The 22,026-nt window shown below is 40.0% G+C and overlaps 2 protein-coding genes across 2 annotated transcripts in view; one reads left to right on the top strand and one right to left on the bottom strand.

Moving 5' to 3' along the window:
• The first annotated feature begins 2,829 nt into the window (after positions 1–2,829).
• LOC137272233 (BTB/POZ domain-containing protein 6-like) lies at positions 2,830–7,785 on the top strand. The gene is made up of 3 exons (XM_067804592.1): positions 2,830–2,897; positions 4,439–4,696; positions 5,403–7,785. Exons 1-3 carry the CDS (start codon positions 2,830–2,832, stop codon positions 6,442–6,444), a joined length of 1,368 nt encoding a protein of 455 aa, XP_067660693.1. The 3' UTR covers positions 6,445–7,785.
• A 7,617-nt stretch (positions 7,786–15,402) lies between these two features.
• Positions 15,403–22,026, bottom strand: part of LOC137272231 (contactin-5-like) — a 54,769-nt gene continuing 48,145 nt past the window's right edge. The window contains exons 27-31 of the mRNA XM_067804591.1: positions 20,392–20,449; positions 19,332–19,491; positions 18,930–19,032; positions 17,381–17,481; positions 15,403–16,751 (exon numbers count right to left, since the gene is read on the bottom strand). Coding sequence (XP_067660692.1) covers positions 16,593–16,751; positions 17,381–17,481; positions 18,930–19,032; positions 19,332–19,491; positions 20,392–20,449 — 581 coding nt within the window. The 3' untranslated portion in view covers positions 15,403–16,592. The remainder of the gene's footprint in view (positions 16,752–17,380; positions 17,482–18,929; positions 19,033–19,331; positions 19,492–20,391; positions 20,450–22,026) is intronic.

The following is a 22,026-nucleotide window of genomic DNA, read 5'->3' as shown; positions in this document are numbered from 1 at the left end:
ATCGGCAAATGAACCAGTGGCCAATGAAAAAGCTGCGTTAGACTAGAGTGCACATCCCCCGGCTCTGTCTGGGTTCAGTATCGCGGCTGCTTCGTTTCGAGGGAGGAAAACAAGATATCAAGGAGACAACCGTCTTCGTTTAATTGTTTGCAGAAAATGTTAGCACATGTTGCCGTAACTCTTTTTCTCCTTACAAATACACCCAAACTCAAGTCACCGGAAAAAAACAACAGGAGCTTATGGTACAAACAAACTAAAACCACGTCACTTCATTCGCTATTTCCGGGTTAGTCAGAGTATATACAATTTATCCTGCTTAGATGAATTTCTTCTTGAATAACCCCAGCCCATACAAATACAGCAGGACACAAACAAAGTAACAAACACGCGCACAAAACCCAAGCAAATGCCATAAAATGACTACATAACGTGTAAGTTCAAAATTGAATCTCAGAATACTCTGATACTTCAGAAATATAAGTATGGTCTTGACAAACCAACAAATATACACAGGACATGTCTTGATCCATATTTAAGGTTTCTTGGGACTTCGTACAAAGCGTAAGTCTCTGAAACTAGGAAATTCAGATAGAAATACATAACCACGTTTGTACTAGATTACCCCCTGTAAGTTCGGAGATATGGAACCAGGAACCAGCAGGAGTGCTTGGGCGGACAGTATCGAGTATGATACAGACTGCTGGCATGTCTAAGGCCACAACAGCCAGGAACAAGGCCAGGAACAAGGAAGGAAACGCATTTTAAAAAATAATCCAAGTATATTAGAATTCGTACTTTGGAAAATAATCAAATATATCTGTGTAAGCAGAAGATGACTTTGATTTGAAACCCACTGTGGTGATGTTGATTTGAAACCCACTGTGGTGATGTTGATTTGAAACCCACTGTGGTGATGTTGATTTGAAACCCACTGTGGTGATGTTGATTTGAAACCCACTGTGGTGATGTTGATTTGAAACCCACTGTGGTGATGTTGATTTGATACACCTTCTGGTTATATTGATTTGAAACACACTCTTGTGACCACAGGTGGTGACATCATGTTGAAACAATCTAATTGACTACAGCCTTGCAGAATTTTTCTTTGTGGGGTTTGTCGATGTTTTAGGACTGACGTTTCATTGTTATACGTTCATCAGCTGTTAAAGATATTGATTCACGTTAGCAAATTCCATGATGCGCAAACAACTCTTCTGACTGACAACATGTGAGTGTATCTACCCGTGAAGGTCCCGGGGTAGAATAGGCCTTCAGCTACCCATGCTTGCCATAAAAGGCGACTATGCTTGTCGTAAGAGGCGACTAACGGGATCGGGTGGTCAGGCTCGCTGACTTGGTTGACACATTTCATTGGTTCCCAATTGCGCAGATCGATGATCATGTTGTTGACCACTGGATTGTCTGGTCCAGACTCGATTATTTACAGACCGCCGCCATATAGCTGGAATATTGCTGAGTGCGGCGTAAAACTACACTCACTCACTGTGAGTGTATCTGAATAGCTGACGGTGATTATAAACAACTTGACAATATGCTCTCTGAGGTACGACTTATGCAGGGACCAGTTGATATTGGCGATATACATTGCGTTGTCTATAATAGTGTTACGAATCACCTACAATGCATATCATGACTGACTATGCAGATATTCAAAAACCATTTTCACAGGTTCACAACTATGTATGATCCGTAAAACAGTCTGAGTAAAAAGAATATCTCCAGTAACCCGTGTTGTGGTAAGATGGAGCTAATGTAGTCGGGTGGTCGTGCTCATTTACCTGCTTAATGCGTGCCCTCGTATCCCACTTGCGAGGATCGATGTTCATGGCGTCATGGCCATGTTATGTGTCATGTGTGTATATCATTAGATAGCACTAAATCTGAGACCTGCATAATTTATGTAAATTATGGTGATGTTTTATATACGTCTCTGTAGTGCTACCACCATCCCTGCCATGTTGTGGCCACGGTGGTAAGCCTTGAACATCCAAACGTGATTTGCTGTGAGACACACTCAGCGTGCTGTTCCTGTCCTGGTTATCTGGTGGTCAGGGAGTCAGACCCTCAGTCTTGTCCTTAGTACCTTGAGGACGAGCAACTGGGTCTACAAGCCGTTGTTTGTTTACATGCTTATCTGCAAAAGACACATTCTTTACCACAGCTGAGTTGCTGCTAAGATTCGGGCAGGCTTAAAGATGGGAAATGCTAGACCATGGTCTCCTAGCCTTGGGTTGTTTACATTGTGGTGATATGGACCACTTTAAGGCTGCCTGCTGTTTAAGCTGTTGAACATATAACACTGAAACGTCAGTCCTAAAATATCGACACACCCCACAAAGAAAAAATGGGTGTATATGTAAGGAGAATAAGAGTTACGGTAAGCTCTGTGAGATAACCTAGTGGTTAAGGACGTCTCTCGTCAAAGACCCAGGTTTGACTCCCCGCATGGACACAATGTGTGAAGCCTATTTCTAGTATTCCCAGCCGTGATAATATTGTTAAAACGGCGTAAAACTAAACCCACTGTCCTATCCACTATGCGTGTGTGGCTGTCACCCTCACTGTTGGCTAGAGGCCGGCTGTGTTGTGTGGAGGGTTCAGAAATGCCTGCGAGCGTGTAATTCAATTATAATAAATTTCATACACCATTATATGTTCCATAGTATGAGGGAGCGTACTTCCGCTACAGTAGTAAATATACAGAGGTGTAATAGTTATTCGAGCCGTAACTGCTCCAAACACAAATGAGATTGATATGAAAGGAAAACACTGCAGACGTGCGGCCTTCTTATTGCGTTGAGACTGTAGATGTCACGTGACGTCAACCAGGAAACAAGACAAGGCACTGTTGTAGGTTACACGCACAGGAGAAGCAGGTGGGAGTACATTTACACCGATTATTTCAGAGGAATGAAATTGTTAAAGATCATTCATATTCAAATGTCCACCTACGTGTAACTGGTTAATTCAAATGTTCACTTAGTTGGGTTAGCAGAAATGAAAGCAGGACTTGGAAAGCGAAACTTATGGCTGTCGCATATTATCTCCCTTTGATGGTAGTTTTCGCCAGAACATGCTATACCCATAGCTGATGTCGCTCGACTCTACTCACACTAATATTGAAACAGGAGCTGAACTAAATAACTGAGAAATAACCAGAAGATCATGTGATTGCTGTCGCAGCGATGCAATAACACCATTCAACCGGGACTCCTTGTTGGAACTCTCCAACTCGCCTTCTTTGACGGCTATAGTTTGTTGCAGTCATGTCGACAGTCGTTATCCACACTATGTTTTACCTTCACTTATCATTTATTTCATATATTTTCTATTGTCACAAATACTAGGTACTTATTTACTTCAATTTCAAATCACAATAGAAACAACAGAAACCAATTCAGAAGTAGTCAGTGACAGGTTTCTAAACATCTGAAACACTATAAAGAGATTTGTCATTCGTCACTACTCGCCCCTTTCCGTAACCTCCAAGAAAACACGTTTCCGTCTCGAGGCTTCTATGTTCTATGTAAAAATATAACAAACCAATCAGAACGCGAGTAATGATAGAGGGGCTTTGATAAAGGTATAAACATGTAACCCCGGTCGGGCACTTAAATCGTGCATCGCATTATGCCATTGTTTCCATATATATATCATCACAGTGTAAGTACAAAGAACGTAGCTGACAAAACTGTTGTCCAATGAGAAGTCTTTAACAAGGATAATGAAATACATGCATGTGTGTTTGTTTACATAACCACTCTCTTATGGCCAATTGCTTTGTATCGGATCATTTCCTTGAATACAGTGTTGGTCTCTTACATCTTTCCTCCAGTTAGTCTCAGGGATCCTTTCCTGGAGTACCCATTCCTTGGGAGTACTCGACACTGAGATCTATTCTTTGAGTACACTTTTGGTCTCTGATCCTTTCCTGGAGTTCAGTGATGGCCTCTTGGATCCGTCCTTCAGTTCACTGTTAGTGCTTGGGATCCCTTCCTGGAGTACCCATTCCTTGGGAGTACCGCTCGTCACTGAGATCCTCTCCTTGAGTATACAGTTGGTCTCCCGCTCGCATTCCTTGGTAGTAGTGCTCGCCATTGAGATCCATTCCTTAACTATACAGTTGGTCTTTTGGACCTATTAATTTGAAGTAGTGCTCCTCATTGAGATCCTTTCCGGTCTTTCGGACCTATTAATTGTGAGTATTGCTCGTCATTGAGATCCATTCCTTGACTGTGCTCTTCCTTCAGTTGCTGTCAAACAAAAGATCACTAAGTCCGGGATCCGCACATAACATCAGGAGATCCTGAGCTTCATGGAACACTTTGAGCTAGTCAACAGGTTTAAATGTTTTATTTCGTTACAGTTTTTTCATTACAACTATAACAGTGTGGTTTAATTTTCTTTTGTTTTTCAGACGCATCATGACAACTGAGGATGAAAATTGGCAAAGTGGGAAACCCTTCCCAGAAACTAACCTGCACATGTTGGAGAGTTCGTTACTGGCTGATGTGACCTTCCTAGTTGGGGAACACAGGGAGACAATCCAGGCCCATAAGTTCATTTTAGTCAGTCGCAGTTCCGTGTTTCACGCCATGTTTTGTGGATCAGTCCCCGAGACTGGTCAGGTACTCATACCTGACGTACAGAAAGACAACTTCACGATCTTCCTGAGGTTAGTTAAGATTCTTTGTTTAAAAATGTCAAACAAACCGCTGCAGGAGGATAGAACTTAAACACACACACAATTCAGTGAGTGGGTGAGGTTAGTTTTACACCGCACTCTGCAGTAATCCAGCTATATGGCTGTGGTTTGTACATGAGTCTGGACCAGACAATGTAGTGATCAACATCATGAACATCGATCAAGGCAATTTTCATACGATGACATGTGTCAAGCAAGTCACCGAACTTGATCACCCGATCACATTAGTCTCCTGTTACGAGAAGGCGTGGGTTACTGAAGATCAGTTCTAATCGGGATCTTCACCGGTTTATGAAAATTTGGATTAAGAAAGGTAGAATTGTTGATGGATGACAAGTTTAGTACAGTATGATGCGACTTTTCGGTATAGGTTCTTTTACTTCTAAACTGAGAATCAAACAGACAGTTAAGACTGTTGGATTGGCAAGGTTCATATTACTGAAGGCGTTTGCTCGCTCGCTCGTCACGCTGAAGGCCCGGATTCAATTCCCCATATGGTCTCAGTGTGTGACGCCCACTTTTGCGTGTCCTCTGCCGTGATATTGCTGAAATATTGCTAAAAAAGTGGAGTAAAACCCAACTCACTCTATCTTTTATTTGTTCTTCTATTTTTTATATTATTGACACACAAGTGTGATTCTCATCAGAATAAAACAATGTAACATTTCATTACTAGGTATCTCTACTCAGGGGAGGTCGCGTTAGCCCCCAACACTGTTCTTGACATGATGTATGCTGCGAGAAAATACAACATCACAGAACTGGAAAAGCAATGTGAGGAGTTCTGCTTACAGTCTTTGTCGCCTAGCAACGCATGTGTATTTCTACAACAATCAGACTTGTTTGATAAGGACGACCTTAAAGAACGAGCTCTTGAAGTTATTAAATCTAATGCCGAAAGAAGTCTTTCCAGTGAGGGATTTTGCGATTTAAGCAAGAAATGTCTAACACTTATCCTGAAGGCAGATGACATGAGGGTTGACGAGATTTGCATCTTCCGATCTGTGATGTCGTGGGCGGAAGCTGAATGTAGACGCCAAGAAAGGGAGGTAACCCCGGAAGAGAAAAGAGACGTATTAGGAGAGTGTTTGTATTTTATTCGCTTCCCGGGTATTTCAGAAGTTACATTTGCCACAGCCGTCTGCAATGAAGGTATCTTAAGTGATGCCCATATCATAATGTTGTTCCGAAAATACTCCATACCGGACTTGGATATACGGCCGTTCTGTGACAGATCTCGGACATCTGTCTATACCTTGTCTCGCTTACCTCCTGACCAAAAGTATCACCGAACTGTAAACTCTGATAAACGTCGACATGATGCATTATTCCTGTCTTGTGATACCACAGTTCTCCTGACCGGGCTAAACATGTATGCTGGGGAGAAAGCGGACAGTGTGTCTGTTTACGTAGTTGTTACTGACAGTGAGGGCACAACCCTGCTGCAACATCACCACGACATGGAGGTGAAAGAGGCACAACTCTCCGATGTGGTGATGTTTCCATCACCCCTGACTGTTACCAAAGGAGAGGGGCTAAAACTTAAAGTCACAAGGACGGGAAAGAAACGCGACGTATATACTTGTAAAATGAACTGTCAACGACTGATGACGCATGAAGCATCTGGTGTTGCGTGGACTCTGGAACACTGCCGGGAGAGTAACTCTAGCAACAGCCTAGAACATGGATTCCTTACTGGGTTCATCTACTTGGCATAGTGTATATACTAGCACTTTGTTACCCAGGGCACCGTTTCACAAACTGATCTCTTTGACGTGATTAGGTTGACAGGGCAACTCACCTGTCAACATTTACGTCTCTGTATATGAGTGACGAATGCAGGAACATGGCTTGGGAAGAACCACTTATTTCAGATTTGGTGGTTCGAGACTACCTGCGGATCATGACAGTGTGTTTATGAAATCTTATCACACTTACGTGAATGACAATATTACGACCTGGGTATTTTTGTAATCTTTTACCAGTTTCGATGTGTTGTATAGCAGCCTAATATGCAACATACGGATGTTGGCCCATTTCTGGTGATGCATCATCACGTACGGTTGCCTTCCCGATCAATGACCAGGGCAAAGCCCAATTCGATGACATACTTTTACATTCATTTCCATGTTACAATAGTGAATATATATATGTTTATGTACACAGTTGCAGTAACGAATACAGACACCACTAGGAGTGACGGTTTATCTCTAGGAATTAGTAAAGGCATGGGAAAGACCTATCGCCTGTACCCTACGTGATATTTTAAATGAACCAGAAGTGGCTCTTCTACAGCATTTTTGTAAAGGTGTCCGATAGAAACCAGAAGAATTCTGCGATCGAATTTTATTTGTATGTGTTTTTATTCGTTTTTCGGCTGTTTTAGAAGTTATATTGGCCGCATCTGTCTGCAATGAAGGCCTCTTGTGAGAAAAATACGAATAGCTGCTGAAAACAATAGATTAGAATATAGATGACAATTAGTTCGCTCAGCCAAGTATGACGTGCACAAGGTGATCATCTCAAAGATACTCTGTGCGACTTCGTATGTGTTTACTATGTCCCGTCTTTTGATTAACATCTAACATGTCTTTCTTTCATAGGGTATATCTTGAGTTATATAAAACAGAATCATACCAATAGAAAGGTTTAATCAGACATCGTCTTAAATGTCTCCAAATGTATGGCTGGCAGGATAGTATGTGTAAATTGTTAATTACAAGTTTAACTGCCATAAACAGTTGCCATCTTAGCTTATATCTGTATTCCCCCATCCCGACCCCAACCACTGTCTGCGACACCTGTCTTGGTTTTGCTTTTGAGACGACCCATGCGACCCACCCCGTTTTTATAGTGGTAGTTAGACTCCATAGTAGCTGCATGCTTAATAGTTTCAGACTTAAAAATAACATTTTTTCACGTCAGCTGTCTTGTATAATGCAGCTAAGTCTAATTTCAAAACGAACATTGAAAATTGTCCTTTGTAATATAATATCATTGCCCACTAATAAGTACGTTATAGCCATGCATGGTTTGTTCAAAATAAATCACTAAACAGTTCTATTTCTATTTCCGACAGTATTATAGTGTTATGCCCCACTCAGCAATATCCAAGCGGTCTGTAAATAATTGATACATGAGTATCGATCTACACAATTGGGATACGCTGACATGTGTCAATTAAGTCCACAAGTGTGACCACCCGATCCTGTTCGTCGCCTCTTACGACTAGCATGCGTTATTGATTAATTCTAAACCGGATCTTCACGGGTCCCTTACCAGAAGAAATAGTTTGCTAAGATAACACCAACGTGTGTATAAAGTACTTTTAAGTTGATATTGGCAACGTAACTTGTATAAACTTACAAGCCTCAAAGTAGAAAGGAAAGATTCACCATCAAGTAAGATTAGGGTCGATTCGATGACATAAATCCGTTAACTAGTTTCGATCAGTTAAATGCATGAACTAATAGTTTGAATGCCGATATGTACAGTCACAGCTGAGAAGAATGATATTAAGGGGCGAGACGTACATGGATATGACACGTATAGATTCAGACAATACATAAATACAGGCTCGTGCTGCAGCATATTGCCTTGACAACACACGCACCTACAAGACTCCTAATAACGTAAAGGCCGGCGACGTAGGCAAGTGGTTGAAGTATTCGCTCGTCAAGCCGAAGATCCGGGTTCGATTCACAACGTAATTACAATGTGGTGTCGTGATATTGCTGGCATATTGCTAGAAATAAACTCACTCATTTTAGCTGCACTGGGCACCTCTGTAGAAAGGCACGGCGATAAGCCAGAAAACAAATCTGTCATTTCGTGCTAGCACAACCATGCTCTAAACTGGCTTCAAAACTGATCAAGAAGTGTTGTTGTTTGCTTGTCCTTTATTGTTGCAATTGTCAGACAATATTCGTGTAGCTAGGGACATTTTGGAACAAACAAAATAAGTCCACAGTTATTTCACACTTTGGTGGTTCTGGGAGAGCTTGACATTTGGGACTTGATAACCGTCATGATTAGACGTCATATTACATAACTGACTCTTTTTCTGAATTATGTTCAGGTTCGCCCACCGTACGGGGTGGTTATTTTTAGCTTTACGTCACCTTAGCAACATTCCAGCAATATCACGGCGTGGGACACCGGATATGGGCTTCATTCATTGCATCCATGTGGGAATCGATCCCGGTAATATGTAATTCAAGTCACATCAACAGTATTGTTTGAGCTCTTACCTATATTTATACATGTCATACAACTGACATTCTCGAATTTTCACTTCCATATAAAACATAAAACCTATGCTGCTTCAGGAGGTAATATAGGTAAATCAGAGAACCCCAACAGATTAATTCAGGAGTCAACACGTCATGACACTTCCATAGTAAGCTTATACACGGGCAGTTAGTGACGATCACAAATGCTGCCTCAGCTGCAGTCTCGGCTTTCGTGTTACCTGTTATGCCGACTTGACCCGGCTTCCAGCTGAGGAGGTGTAACACTGGCCAGTAGAAAGATCCTTGGAAAGTTGTAAAATGTCAAGGGTGATAGGGTGAGTTGAAGCAGTGGGTGAGTGAGTTTAGTTTACACCTCACTCAGCAACATTCCAGATATATAGCGGCGGTCTGTAACTAATCGGGTCTGGACCAGACAATCTAGAGATCAACAGCATGAGCATCGACCTGCGCATTTGGATCTGCGCATTTGGGGACAGATGGCTTGTGCCAAGCCTGACCACGTGATCCTGTTGGCCGCCTCTTACGACAAGCACTGTTGCCTTTTATGGCAAGCATGGGTTGCTGAAGACCTTTTCTACCCTGGATCTTCACAGGCAAAGCATAAAGTACAGCTGATCAAATACAGTAAAAGATGTTTTATTAAAACTGTGTAAAGTGATAAAATGTACAGAATATGTGTGCACACTGACTTCTGGAATGAAAACTGGATCCAAATATATCTGTGTAAATAAGTATACTGTTGTTACACCATATACTGGCTTACAGCTATGGCACTGAACATAACACATAGGCACAGTGCTTGGCAAAACATTGTGGTCATGCATGTACAGTACTGTGCAACAGATAATATGTACAGGGGCACAGCTAGATGACAGATGTCTAACATACACATACCACAGCATGGCAGTCATAGTACTTGTAGAGCTGAGGCAATGTATATTGGCAAAGCACTAATAAAAGACAATGAACTCACAGGCATAGTGTTGAAGAGTATACATTGTACACATGGCCATAGTGTTGAAGAGTATACATTGTACACATGGGCACAGCACTGAAGTGTAGACACTGTATTCATAGGCATAGTGTTGAAGAGCACGTTGTACTCATTGGCATAGTGTTGAAATACAGGTACAGGCATAATGTTGAGAACAGACATTATACATGTAGGCATAATATAGACAGCAGACATTGTACATGTAGGCATAATGTAGAGAGCTGACACTGTACATGTAGGCATAATGTAGAGAGCTGACACTGTACATGTAGGCATAATGTAGAGAGCTGACACTGTACATGTAGGCATAATGTAGAGAGCTGACACTGTACATGTTGGCATAATGTAGAGAGCTGACATTGTACATGTAGGCATAGTGTTGAGAACAGACATTGTACACATAGGCATAATGTAGAGAGCAGACATTGTACACTTAGGCATAGTGTTGAGAGCAGACATTGCACAAAAAGGCATAATGTAGACAGCAGACACTGTACATGTAGGCATAATGCTGGGAGCAGACATTGTACACGTAGGCATAGTGTTGAGAGCAGACATTGCACAAAAAGGCATAGTGTTGAGAGCAGACATTGTATACGTAGGCATAGTGTTGAGAGCAGACATTGTACATGTAGGCATAACATTGAGAGCAGACATTGTACATGTAGGCATAATGCAGAGAGCAGACATTGTACATGTAGGCATAATGTAGAGAGCAGACATTGTACACATAGGCATAGTGTTGAGAGAAGACATTGTATACGTAGGCATAGTGTTGAGAGCAGACATTGTATATGTAGACATAACATTGAGAGCAGACATTGTACATGTAGGCATAACATTGAGAGCAGACATTGTACATGTAGGCATAATGTAGAGAGCAGACATTGTACACATAGGCATAGTGTTGAGAGAAGACATTGCACACAAAGGCATGGCACTGAACAGCAGTTATTGTACAAAAAGGCACATTGCTCAACATCTTTCATTGTACACAAGAGGCATGGAGCCGACTAGAGGACATCATACACACAGTTGTGGTGCTGGGGACCAATCCATAAAGCATTGCTAGCCATACACCACTCTTAAACCTATAGTAACAGGTTGTGACGTTATGAACACATTGTGGAACAGGACTCTGAACAGCAATTTCTGTACACACTAGTAGAACAGTGCATACTGGTCAAGTATTAGGAAAGCATACATTTTGTTCATCATCATTAATGCTTCGAATGTTTCACACCATGTACACTCAGTATACAAGAACTGTTGCTAGTATGTGAGTAGCCAGTAGCCAGTTCCAACCAAAGAATCAAGGCTGTGGCCAGCTTCTTGGAGGGGAAAATGATGAGTGAGTTGTTTTTTGCTGCTTTTAGCTATATTCCAGCAAAATCACAACAGCAGACACCAGAAATGGGCTTCACACATTATACCGAAGTGGGGAACCAAACGTTAGTCTTTGGCCAGACAAGCAATTGCTCTGACCACTAGGCTATCGCACCACCTCACTTTGGAGCAGTACAGAGTATTACACACACCTGTGAAGAATTGAAATGTTTATGAGTAGGCACATTACTCTGTTCAATAGGTGTAAGATACGTACAATGTCAATGAACAGCATAAAGTGTAATCATGGGCAAAGGGTGAATATTACTTTTTAACATTTACAGATACATACGTACAATAGCACATCACAGGACAGCACTGTAAAGCAAAGCACAAAGACATACCACAACTACTGTACACAAACACAACTGCTTTTCTGGTGACTGAGTTGGGTTTACATCAATCTTAGCAATACTGCATCAATATCAAGGCGGGGACACCAGAAATAAGCTTCACATATTGTACCTATGTGTGGAATCAAACCCAGATGATCAATGTAACAAGCCAACACTTTAGCCACTGGGCTACCCTACTGCCCTTATTCCACTTCTAGGCTTCTCACAAACAAGGCCTTGTCACTTTTATAGAGGGTGTGTCACTTTTAAAAAGGGTGTGTGCACAGATTTAGTGCTGACAGGGACTCACAGTGACCATTATGCCACAATAAAACATCTCATACCTCACTATTAAGCATCTCATACCTCATTATTAAGCATCTCATACCTCACTATTAAGCATCTCATACCCCTCTATTAAGCATCTCATACCTCACTATTAAGCATCTCATACCTCACCATACAGTTCTTTACCTGGTGACAGTCACACATAACAGCTCATTCACTCAAAAAAAACCAAATTCCATATCACAAACAATACTAAATTGTGAGTCTGTGAGCTTGTTTGTATAAACAAGACATTCAATAGTGCAAAGTAGCTGTGTTTGTACAAACATATTCAATAGTGAAAAGTAGCTGTGTCAATCATTGTGAGTATGTTTGTACAAACATATTCAATAGTGCAAAGTAGCTATGTCAATCATCATGAGCATTTGATATGACCTTCACAGAATGTACAACAAAAAATATGAAAACAGGACCAATTTTAAATGTTCTGGGCCTACATTTTTGAAGCTCTCTTCTCACTAAGAGAGCTTCGAAAATCTAGGCGTCGGTTTTGAGATGCTGTTTAAACTTTTCACACTAGTTTGGTTAATTTTATCTAACAGCAATGATCACTTATCATATTTAGACATGTTAATTTAAAAAAAGGGACAAAGACATGTCTTGAGCCCAGGTTGGTTTACAAGTTTGTTTATGTCAGGGTATGAAACTCCCCAAACTTTCCTCCAGACCACAGGGCAGGTTAGATACAAACCTTGCCAGCCCTGACCAAAACTCATCTGCCCAGAAAAGATACTAATTTACTTAGCACAATGAAATCAAAACTTTCTAAGTACTAATGATTTAAATTTTAGCCCGGCAGTTGGGCAGGAGAATTTGAGAATCTGTCAGTCTGTGTGGAAAATGACCAATCTTGAGCAAGCAGGTATTTGAAACGCTGTTTACATGTTGCAAATTCAGCCATTGTTCCTCATTGCTTTGGAACAATAATTTCTGGTGGTTGTGTCTGTCTGCAAGTTACAGGCTTGATATGTACAACATCTATATACAATGGTGTTATGTTCTCAATAGTCTATACAATAAAAAGCCTTTATCACAAGTTTGTTAGCATTTGTAGCATCACTTCATTGTATGGTGTATATGTACATCCATGTAACACAGCTGATAAATATACCGGCATATCTTATCTACAGGACTAGGATAAACACATTAGAAGATGCATCATATGATTCAAGAATATTCTAACACTATTTCAATTATATCATGGAGATTTAAGAACAGGAGATTTTAGTGCTTATCAGGGTGATGCCCCATGTTAGGCAGGGTGAGGCCCAATATTGGTCAGGGTGAAACCCAATGCAAACTGAGGTGAAGCTCAATCACAAGCAGGGAGAAACCTAATGACAAGCAAGGTGAAAAACCAATCCCATTCGGAGTAAAGCCCAGTTGCAAGCAGGCTGAAACCCAATAACAAGCAAAGTGAAAACCAATGACAAGCAGGATGAAACCCATTGACATGCAAAGTGAAATTCAATCCAAATCAGGGAGAAGCCCAATTACAAGCAGGCTGAAACCCAATGCCAACTGGAATGAAGCAGAATCACAAGCTGGGTGAAGCACAATACCAAGCAGACTGAAACCAAATATCAGGTAGGGAGAGTATTCCAGTAAAATCAGAGCTACGGCAATACCAGATGAATATTACAACTAATGTTGGAGAACTGAACCCACAAGTTATTTTGATGAGTCACTTAGAAAAGCTGACCTCTAGGCATAATACTGCCCAGATGATCTCCTACCCTTATCTAATACACATATAGAAATATTTCCACAATACTGTCCATGGACCGACTATGACATACTGAATATCTTGAAAGTATAGCAAATGTGAAATGACTAGAGACATCCTGTGTCTCAATACTATGTCTCAATGACAAGGGGTCCTCCCCTCAAACCTCTTCAGCTAAACAAAGAGGTGATAACAAACTTGGTAAAAAAACAAGTGAAATTTGCAAAACAACATCACTGTACAGAAATAGCAATAAGTTATTTACACATTTGGTCCTCATTATGATTCATTTAAGAAATACAATTCCACATATCATACAATAAGTTCATACAAACAGCAGAAGAAATAATCTCTGGAGCTGTTATTTAACAAGTCATAATGTATTTTGTATGACATATTATTAGCTTCAATTTTCACTAAAATATGATATACACAAAAACACAGATGAACAAAAAACGTTGTTACATTTGATTGGTATTGCCAGATATTTGTTACGTTGGGAACAGTTTGATCAATCACAGGCATTGTGAGAAACATTAGTTGACATATATAACAGCTGAACAATTATGACATCTTATGAGTAAAAGCATGGCATGAATGACATATATAATCCTTTCTCTGTCAAATTAGATTTGTTCCAAGGCATCCATAGCAATAGTTGCTGTAAATAACAGTCAGCTGGTGCAATCATTCCATAAGATCACACACGATTTGGGGAAAATTAATGCCAAGAACATTGAACGTAAAACAAGACATCAAGTACAATACCAACAACAACTATCTACTTCACAGTATGGTGCTGTGGGTAGCAGTTGCCACAACCTCCATTGTTCTGGAGATCAATGACAGACATATATCTTGTTCACCATACAGACCTACTACTTAGTATTTGGGACAATTGTCCTCTGAGTTTTAATCACTGAGTAGTCCTGATGTAGTGTTCATACACTGGCAGGCACAACACTAATATCAGCCTGTGATACAATTTTGTTGGAGGATCTCTGACAGGAAACAGGTGCCCAATAATCCAACGTTAGATCTGAAGATCAGTGATGGGAAACAGGTGCCCAATAATCCATTGTTAAATGTCAAGACATGACAGGACAGAGGTGACCAATAATCTATTGTTAGATCTGAAGACTTTTGACAGGTAATAGGTGTCCAATAATCCATTGACATATGTCTGAAGATCAGTGACACAGGGAACAGATGCCCAATAATCCATTGTCACAGATCTGAAGATTGGTGACGGGAAACAGGTGCCTAATAATCCACTGTGTTAAGTCTGAAGATCTGTGACAGGGAACAATGGACATGTGATCCACTAACCATGTGACATGCCAAGTGACTTGGATCTGATTGTTCATCAGTCAGCCTTATTTGGGACGGATATACTAACAAACGTGATCACAGAGTTTCATACAGTGGTATGTCTAACATGACATGAATGCCAGCTATGTGGCTGGAGACCTTATGAAGTATAACCTGACATCTACCTGCCGTCTAGAGACAGCATTCCACTATGTTGACACTTCCCATGTATATGATGCATGTTTGTTCAACAATGCATGGCAGCAGTAGGATCAAAGACACTAGTCAAATCTCTTACACTTCATGACATTAAAGCTTTTCTACAGCCAAGGCTTGCAGACATCATGAAATCTACAACATATTTGATCTGAAAATGAGCAATTCTAGAGTTGCTATCACTGAACACCATATATCTGAGACATGTCTGTCCATGTGGCTTATAACAGATATATCAACCATTTCCTATGTCTCCAAACCACTCCAATAACCTATGCTTATGATGTTCAGTAACAGAGGAGAATCACCCATCGGCATCACTAAGATCAGTGTTGTATAATATCTATATGATTATCAGCTGTTGTTCATTGAATTATTCATTAATCTGTGGGCTGTTTACTGATGTTCACCATTATTTAGCAAACAAAATCAACAACTATTCCATGGACAGACTAATATATTGTATCATAGTTCAAACACTCAAAATATTTGCATCAACAGTTGCAACTGCAATTGCAATTGACATTGGTCCAGTCCAACAAAAATTACACTTTATATACACAAAAATGATTCATACAAAAAAACCATTATACATGGGTTTCAGACTGTATTTTAAACTTCAATAAAAACTATTCACAAGAAACAAAGATTTACCCTTAAATGTTGTTTCAAAATAATATCGTGAACATGAGTGAAGGATGTCCTGTTTTTGCCATAGACCTGCAACAAGTCCAGATCTTAAATCTTACACTTGACAAACTAGCCTTGAAACTTTATACTCCCAAATTAGTTTGGCGTCTTTATCAGACATAGGACCAGATGAACACAAGACCATGTGACCTGAAGATGGTGGTGATGAAACCCTAGCAACACTCAGTAGATATACGACTACTATCAGCTGACCTCTGACCCAAGAGAAAACGTGAATTTCAATTCATGAGTGTCAAGGTCAGTCTTTAAACTATTAATGTTAGCACTACAGCTTTGACTGGCAGAGAAAGTAGAGACTGGGAGATACGACTTGATATCATCCAAGTAATAAATCAAAGGCCATGTTGGGATGAAAAATGTAATATCCTCACAAACTGATGTCATAACATGTGTATATATATATATGTATATGTGTGTGTGTGTGTGTGTGTGTTTTATTCAGAAGTCAAGCATCCTCTTCATCATGTAAGTTTCTACCTGAAAGCTGAGTATTCTTCATCATCAAACTGTACATCAATAGCACTATACACATATCACATTTGTTTGTAAGCTCATGTAGGTTTGATCACCTTGGAAATGTCAGGTGTCACAGAGCAGTTCTCTCGTTGTAAACTACGATAGCTTCATTGTGTATGAGTGAGTCCGTGTCGTCAGATGGTATTGCTAGGTTACCACTGCTCCTCATGATGGCGATAGCTGCGGCACTCTCACTGCGCATCCTGTTCTTGCGCTGACTTCTCTCCGTCTGAAAGAATGAGTGAGTTTAGCAATATTCAATTGGGGGACACCAGAAATGGCCTGCACACATTGTATCCATTTGGGTAATCGAACAAAGGTCCTCGGCGTGACAAAAAATGTTTTCTTTCCATTAAGCTAACCCTCCAACCCATCTGAAAGAATTACCAGTAGAATTCAAGCAAGAGGGGACATTACATACATATACATAAATTTATCTTCACATCGCCATTGCCAAAACTATACCACCAATTTCTAGAATGTTACTCAAACAAGTCACATAAATTAATGTCACATTTGGTATCGCTCTCCATACCATTCCCCCAGAAATGTAGTAAAGGTGATGTATATATCATGGCACTTAGTTTTGATCCATGGAACGAATATTCTCACCTGGAATCACTGTGGTAACACTTATGAAATGGGATGTATTTACAAGAGTAAGTGAGTTAAGATTTATAGTCATATCAGCAATATTGTAGCCATATCATGACTTAAAAAGTAATAAAAGTGACAATAAGTCCTGTCAATGAAGGACAGCAAACTAACTAGATTATCACAGATAGAAATGTAATACTTGCACGAAGTAGTTGTACATAATACATGAAAGTAGAGAGTGACAGTCACAACTCCTCTCACCTGTGAATACACCTGGTCTGCTGTCATCGATGGAATGCCATGTCGGGGGAGAGTTGCTGACATGCGCTCATCAAAATAGGACGGGTTCTCAAAGCCTGAACCTGAATACAAACATGGAAACTGAAATCTGGGAATGGCAAAAAAATCTTCCATTGTGTAAATAGACGTGATATGAGGTGAAATGGGTCTGAACGTCGAACTTAAGAATATTTCAGTGGTATAATGGTCTACATGCATGTGTACATGTGGCTGCTTGTACTAGCCCAGACAAGGTGGTTTTATGTAGTGCTAGGTCACCGAGATACCATGCCGCAGTTAAGCATGAATACCCCACTCAGATGAACTGACTCTGAGCCAATCTGTCCTTGTTGTACCCATTAATGCTGACACCGAGGCAGGGACCAACAATTACCACATTTTTACGTTGTTTGCTATGACACAGTTTGGTAATAGAACCTGCGACCTTCCGCATTCCAGACCACAAAGACAGTCTCTATAAATGAGGGTTGAGGAACTGGCACAGTTTTAGGAAATATCATACATTTACTCAACATCAAAATACTATAAATGAATGTTGTTTTATGCCAGACACAACAGTCATATCTCAACAGCTTATTATTAATTATTATTAATTAAAATAATTTAGAACAGACAGACCAGAGGTAGAACACGATTTATGTCATGACACATGTGACACAAGCCACACCTCTTCACCCCTGGATAACTAAGTCTGTTGGCTCCCGTGACAGACATAGTGCAAAGGGTAAAATGCTTCATCAGTGAATATCACAAAAATACAAAATCACAAAATCATAATCTTTTCCATAACATTAGATTCAAACTTGGATTCATCATCCAGACAGGTGTATACACTAACCACCATGCCAGCTATCTGACGGAAGTATCTCTCACACTCTTCTTTAGCTGAACAAGGTAAATGTCTTAGAACTTGAAACCATACCTTGACCAAATCAGGAGTGTGGCAAGCCAGTGTTTTCATGTAACACCTTTTTAGCAACAATCATGTCTAAACTCAGGGTTTTTTTTGTATGATGCTAGCTACGACCCTGTCAACGTTTACATAATCGTATCTGAACCAGACAATTCACTGACTGACTTCATGACATCTTCATGACCCATTAAATTAGATCTGACTCAGTAGTATTGTACACGAAACCACTCTTGTGAATCTTTTGTATCTTGTTGTTTTTGCTGAATACCAAATTATTGAAAATATCAAACTTCTCAGTGTTGTATTTCGCTGGTTCTGAAGAGATTTCTCAAGGCAATTTTTAACCATAACAGCAGTGGAAACATTCTGTGTTATGGTGCCTGAGAACAGTAAAAACATTTGCCTTGAACAGACACCCTTCCACCACACATGCAAACACCCTCCCCACGCTTATACTCATTGATCCTCCACATGACCGGACACATGAGGAACACAACCCAGAATGTTTACACTAGCTAGGGTTAAGGGAGACAGAAGCAAATAGTGCAAGTCATGATAAGTACAAATCCAAGTTTTATAAGTTGGTGGAAACTGTACCTGAGGAGATAGCGAACACGGAGTCGCCTGATATGCTTTGGCGTAAGCTACGGAAGAAGCTGCCTGACTTCTTGTCCGATGCTGGTGATGTAGGAGGTGGATCCTGTGAACAAGATGGTTAAGTCATGGGTCATGCAGGTCACATATATACTGAACAGCAAAGGAAATGCAACTGTTTTTACGTCCTGTTTTCATATAGAAGACAAACACGAATGCTTACTTTTATGAGATTTCATTTTTTCAAAACTTGCATTTCTTTTGCTGTTCAATATATTACACATGAGTATTACTTGTAAGATCAAAGTGATACATGAGTATCCAGAGCACACAAAGACTGGTACAGTGCTGTTGCCGTATTTGATCTGAGCTCAAACTGGACAACTATAAGACGTTCCTACTTACACCATTGATATCTACAGAATTGATGGAGTTGGGTGACTGTGGGATTGGGTCGTGGGAGTTAAAGCTGCCATAGCGTTGTTGTGTTTCATGCACATTGCTGTCATCATCGTTTTGTGTGGCCATGTCATCATCTCCAGTGTGGGCAGGGTCCAGTATTTGTCTACAACACAGATAGGAACAGATGCCATACATTCACACTGATTCACTGCAAGGAGTAAGCTAGTAATTTCATGCTACAGACAGTGATATTCTATAGTCAGCATGATCCCTGCATGTGTCAGAAAACATCACACACACAGCAGTCTGGGTCAGAAAAACATTTTTGCAATCCAAGCAATTCAAAATCATCAATGCTTGTTTGTCATGTTGATGCAAATCTGCTCATGAATTACAGGTATACTGAAATTTGAACACAATCGTCTTTAAATGAGATCTTGTAATCTGATACAATATCTGTTTATGTTTACATCAAAGAACAGCCTCTTAGGTTGCAGCATGTGAACACTGAGAAAACTTGACCGGCCATCAAAATGAAAGATTTGTGGGTTCTTCAGTCTACCAGATGTCAACACAATCTGACTTCATTTGTGAACCATTTGGAAATTTCATATCTATGAAAACAAAACTTCCAGTTGGACCCAAATATTCTTCTGACTCTACTCCATCTTGTACTACCAGATGTCAACACAATCTGACTTCATTTGTGAACCATTTGGATATTTCATATCTATGAAAACAAAACTTCCAGTTGGACCCAAATATTCTTCTGACTCTACTCCATCTTGGGTTTATGAGTCAAGCAGCTGAATGGGAAAGGCTGTTTCAAGAATACACAGCTAGATCGTATGATGAGTATTCATTATGCACCACTTATTTTGGGAGAGTATCTCTGAGATACTGGAAGATTCATAGACTCTTTCCAAGAATATAGAATCAACCATGATCTCTACTGATCACAAATGTGATCAGACATGACATCTCATTGTGGACTGTCAGAAGTGGAGCAGTACTGGACAAAAGCTCTGATTAAAGTGCTGCTGAACACAATTTCACATCTCACCTATCAAAATTTCCTGATTCTCTTTTTGTGATGCGGACCCCGGACACCATGGATTTCACTGAAAATAAACATCACATTGTCTTTACATCAAACACAGATTACATATAATAGGTTCATACATCACACGGAAAAGACTGTCTGGGGTATTGTGTAAGATGAAATGGTTTTCACGTTTATTCAAAATATTTCAAGAATGTTTCAAAATGGCATACTGTTCTTAACATGTTCCTTTCATATCACTTCTGACGACAAATCTGTTCAAGATGGACATGCACATATGAGTGTGAGCATGTGCATGTTTGTTTGTGTAACTGTAGCTATGTGTACAAGTCCATTCTAATTACGCTTATATAATCTGGATGAATATAACATGTTGCAGACTAATATAGAAATCCACAAACACATTATACAGACTCTAAGCCAACTAGTTGCATCACAAAAATGCCTACTGTAACAAAAATCAATTCTCTTTATGTGTTTTCATAGGATTTGTGTTGCACTGAACCTGTGATCCTCTGCTAGGTCTGGCTGAAATGTTTGCTATTCAGAAATATTGTAGAAAAATATATCAGTGATTATCCATATGTAAAAAGTGTCATTGACAATATCAAACTTAAAATTATGTGATTTCCTCAATCAATACACAAAATTAGGCTTTTATACATGGCTGCTTAGTTTGGTTGCTGACCCATTTTTAAACATTTCACCACTCACTAGTGCTTTAAAAACTTCATTTCTTTGGGACCTTCTTTGGCAATTTTGCTCGAAGTTACTTTTGCAATATGTTTCAATAATTAATCCATATTTAGTTATTGATTATTGATCGCAGTGATTAGTACTGATAGCCATCACTATATTTCTGCTGTCTGGCCCAATGGTCTAGACCAAGTGGGTAGTTTTAGTACAATCAAACCAAGGTTCACTACCAGGACAACACTGTAAGCTAAGCACCAGATCCTGGAACCTTCACTCCACACTGCAGTACTCAACAGTGAAATGTATCTACATTCCCCTCCCACTGGAGACTAAAATTTCCTGGGTTACCAAGTCACAAAATGAGTTCCTTCTGATGCTTCTAGCAACATTACAGCAGGGAACGTGGAGAAATGATCTGTGCACATAATACCCATTAGAGGAATCAACTTAGGACCTTGGTGAGATAAACAACTACTGTAACCACTACCCTTCTATTCATAAATGTCTGAACATGACACAAGCTGCATATCACCCAAAGCTGATGAACATGAGGCTTTCTGAGTACATGCAAAAATGTCCAACACAAGTAGGAATCAGTCAGAGCCAAGTGATGAGATCAAGTTCATGACTACAGAAAACAAAAATGGTGTAGTGACTTCTAAGTAATAGTTCGGGAAGTGTAACCAATGATTCACCACAAGCAAAACAAAAATGAAATGAATGAAGAAATCATAAAGAAAAACTTCAGCAAACAAATCAAGAGATAATGAAACTCAGTCTCTAAAACCTTAACCGACAATCTACTGGAAAGTGGTAAGGAACTGTTTACACAAAAACTAGTTAACACAAAACCAACATACCAACACAGAGGTGAACCCTCTGTTAAAGTAGGCCTCATATGCTGCAGGAGAGAAATATTATCAACTGTTATCCAGTCTA

This window comes from Haliotis asinina, chromosome 2 (genome assembly GCF_037392515.1).
Source record: "Haliotis asinina isolate JCU_RB_2024 chromosome 2, JCU_Hal_asi_v2, whole genome shotgun sequence".
Classification (NCBI taxonomy): domain Eukaryota; kingdom Metazoa; phylum Mollusca; class Gastropoda; order Lepetellida; family Haliotidae; genus Haliotis; species Haliotis asinina.
This window is presented reverse-complemented; position numbering and strand designations above follow the sequence as displayed.

Excerpts from the sequence above, each read along its gene's own strand:
- LOC137272233 (XM_067804592.1), top strand. The coding sequence starts at position 2,830 with ATGTCACGTGACGTCAACCAGGAAACAAGACAAGGCACTGTTGTAGGT. Across the intron at positions 2,898-4,438 it reads TACACGCACAGGAGAAGCAG|ACGCATCATGACAACTGAGG; the intron begins GTGGGAGTACAT and ends TTTGTTTTTCAG. Across the intron at positions 4,697-5,402 it reads AACTTCACGATCTTCCTGAG|GTATCTCTACTCAGGGGAGG; the intron begins GTTAGTTAAGAT and ends TTTCATTACTAG.